At 57.9% G+C, this 1851-nt stretch overlaps 2 protein-coding genes across 2 annotated transcripts in view, besides 1 other annotated feature; both read right to left on the reverse strand.

Annotated features, from left to right (window-relative positions):
- Positions 1-399: 399 nt before the first annotated feature.
- Positions 400-1407, reverse strand: TraAM80_08052 (mucin-like glycoprotein; the record flags this gene model as incomplete). The annotated part of the gene is made up of 1 exon (XM_029384814.1): positions 400-1407. The coding sequence occupies one exon, from the start codon at positions 1405-1407 to the stop codon at positions 400-402; it is 1008 nt and encodes a 335-aa protein (XP_029235373.1).
- Positions 1408-1415: 8 nt separating this feature from the next.
- Positions 1416-1440: a microsatellite.
- A 368-nt stretch (positions 1441-1808) lies between these two features.
- Positions 1809-1851, reverse strand: part of TraAM80_08053 (mucin-like glycoprotein) — a gene marked incomplete at both ends in the record, with an annotated part of 471 nt that continues 428 nt past the window's right edge. Inside the window, one exon of the mRNA XM_029384815.1 lies at positions 1809-1851. This exon is cut by the window's right edge and continues 428 nt beyond it. Coding sequence (XP_029235374.1) covers positions 1809-1851 — 43 coding nt within the window.

Here is a 1851-nt window from a genome sequence, read left to right on the forward strand (position 1 = left end):
AAGAAATTGATGTGGCAGGTGTTTTTACCTCACGTCTCCAGAAGCCCAAGAGGACGGTGTGTGTTCGTATATTTACTGCCCGCAAATATCAAAAAGAAAAGACGGTCAGTGGCACAGTCACACGCACACCTCACATTCGCCCCTCACAGTCTCCGCCGCCCCACGCCTCGTTTGGGCAGTCCGTGCGACGCACAGCCCCAAGACCGGCGCCTCGTGTGTGGGCGGCAGCAGCAAACAGAAGGGAGAAGGGGCGCCACCCACTGAGAGCGTGCACGGAGTGGCAAAGCAAAAAGTAGCAAAAAGAAAAAAAACATTGGACCACAAGAACGACAAGCAAACTGAGCGCACAAATAGTCTGCGTCGGCCCTGCCAGGGTGTGTCTCTGTGCGTGGTTACTCCTCACCACTGCCCAGCAGCGCAGGCAACGGCAGCCATGATCAGCGGCAACAGCAGTAAAGGTGTGCGCGTCATGAAAAAAGCGGTGTCGCTGCCGTCCGCCTTGCTTTTTGTGTGTTTCCCCGCAACAGGACTGCTGGTGGTCGTCGCCGTCGTGCTTCCATCTGCGCCGTCGGCGGGAGGGGTGGGAGGGGGCGCCTTCGATGGCGGTGCAGAGGTTGAAGGTGTTTGCGTTTCACTGGGTCGATGTGCCGCGCTCTTCTCTGAGCCGGCTGTGGCTTTGGACGAAGCTGCGGCATCGACCGGTAAGGCTGCGGGTTCTTCTGCGGGAGCAGGTGGTGGCGCGGTGTGTTCAGGCGCACCGTCAGCCTTTGCAGCTGTTCTTTCGACGGTGTCTGTTAAGGGGCAAACACCCGACTTGCCAAGCAGACCGGTTCCTGCACCATCAAGAGGGAGAGACGCGCTGTCAGAGGTCTTGCGTGTTTCCTGCCACTTCTTGTACACTCCGCTCGTGGCATACGTATCAAATTGCATCGTGAACGCCGTCTGCTTCGCTGATGAATCTTTAGGTGCGGGTGCACTGCACTTCGTCTTGCACCCCGCATCCAGGTACAGCGACGCGGCCGAGAGGCAGATGGACTCACCAACACCAGCATCGCCCCCATACTGAGACACATCCACCACAACAACGTGGTCAGTGGCAGAATAACTCTGCGCTTCGCCGGTATCCCCAACAACAGTGTAGCCAAAGTCTTCCACCGCAGTTGTGCAACTCTCCCAAGTCTCGTTGTCAGGAAAACGCCAATGCAACACCTTCCTTTCATCCGCACACGACACTTCCACCGGCACAATCACCGGCATCCATTCGTGCTGCAGCACAACAGGTTGAGAGTTATGCGTTGGATGAGTACTCCCAACCTCCGGCGCCGCCCCCCACACGGAGGAGCAGCAGCCGCACAGCAGCGCAAGCACCGCCAGGGCCCACACCGCACGGCGCCGCACCGTCGCCATCGCAAGCCGTCGTGGTGTTAGTGGTGGTGGTGGCAGAGTCGCTGGGGGCAGTGATCTACGAGGCGGCAGCGAAGAGAAGCAAAAAAAAAGAGGAAGCCTAACACGGCGGAGAGCACACGGACACACACAAACAAGCAGCCCGCGGAATGAATGCAGCCAATCAAAACAAACCAACAAACATAAAAAACACAAACACAAACCCCGTGAAGCGAAGCCGAAGCGTGGGCCGTCCACCGAGCAGTGGGGACGCGCAGCAGCAAGTGGGACGACCAGCACACACACACTCCCTCCCTTCCCGCACAGCCCAATCCAGGAAGAGGAAGAGGAAGGGAGAAAGAAAGGCCACCCACCGAAAGCAATCAAAACCAAACAATTGAAATGATTAAAGCAGTTACGGTGCTCTACCCATGCAGCCAAGCAGGACGGCAGCGGCCCCTCAAAAGC

The sequence above is a fragment of the Trypanosoma rangeli genome (genome assembly GCF_003719475.1).
Source record: "Trypanosoma rangeli strain AM80 chromosome Unknown Tra_15.4_contig_00370, whole genome shotgun sequence".
In the NCBI taxonomy this organism is placed as follows: domain Eukaryota; phylum Euglenozoa; class Kinetoplastea; order Trypanosomatida; family Trypanosomatidae; genus Trypanosoma; species Trypanosoma rangeli.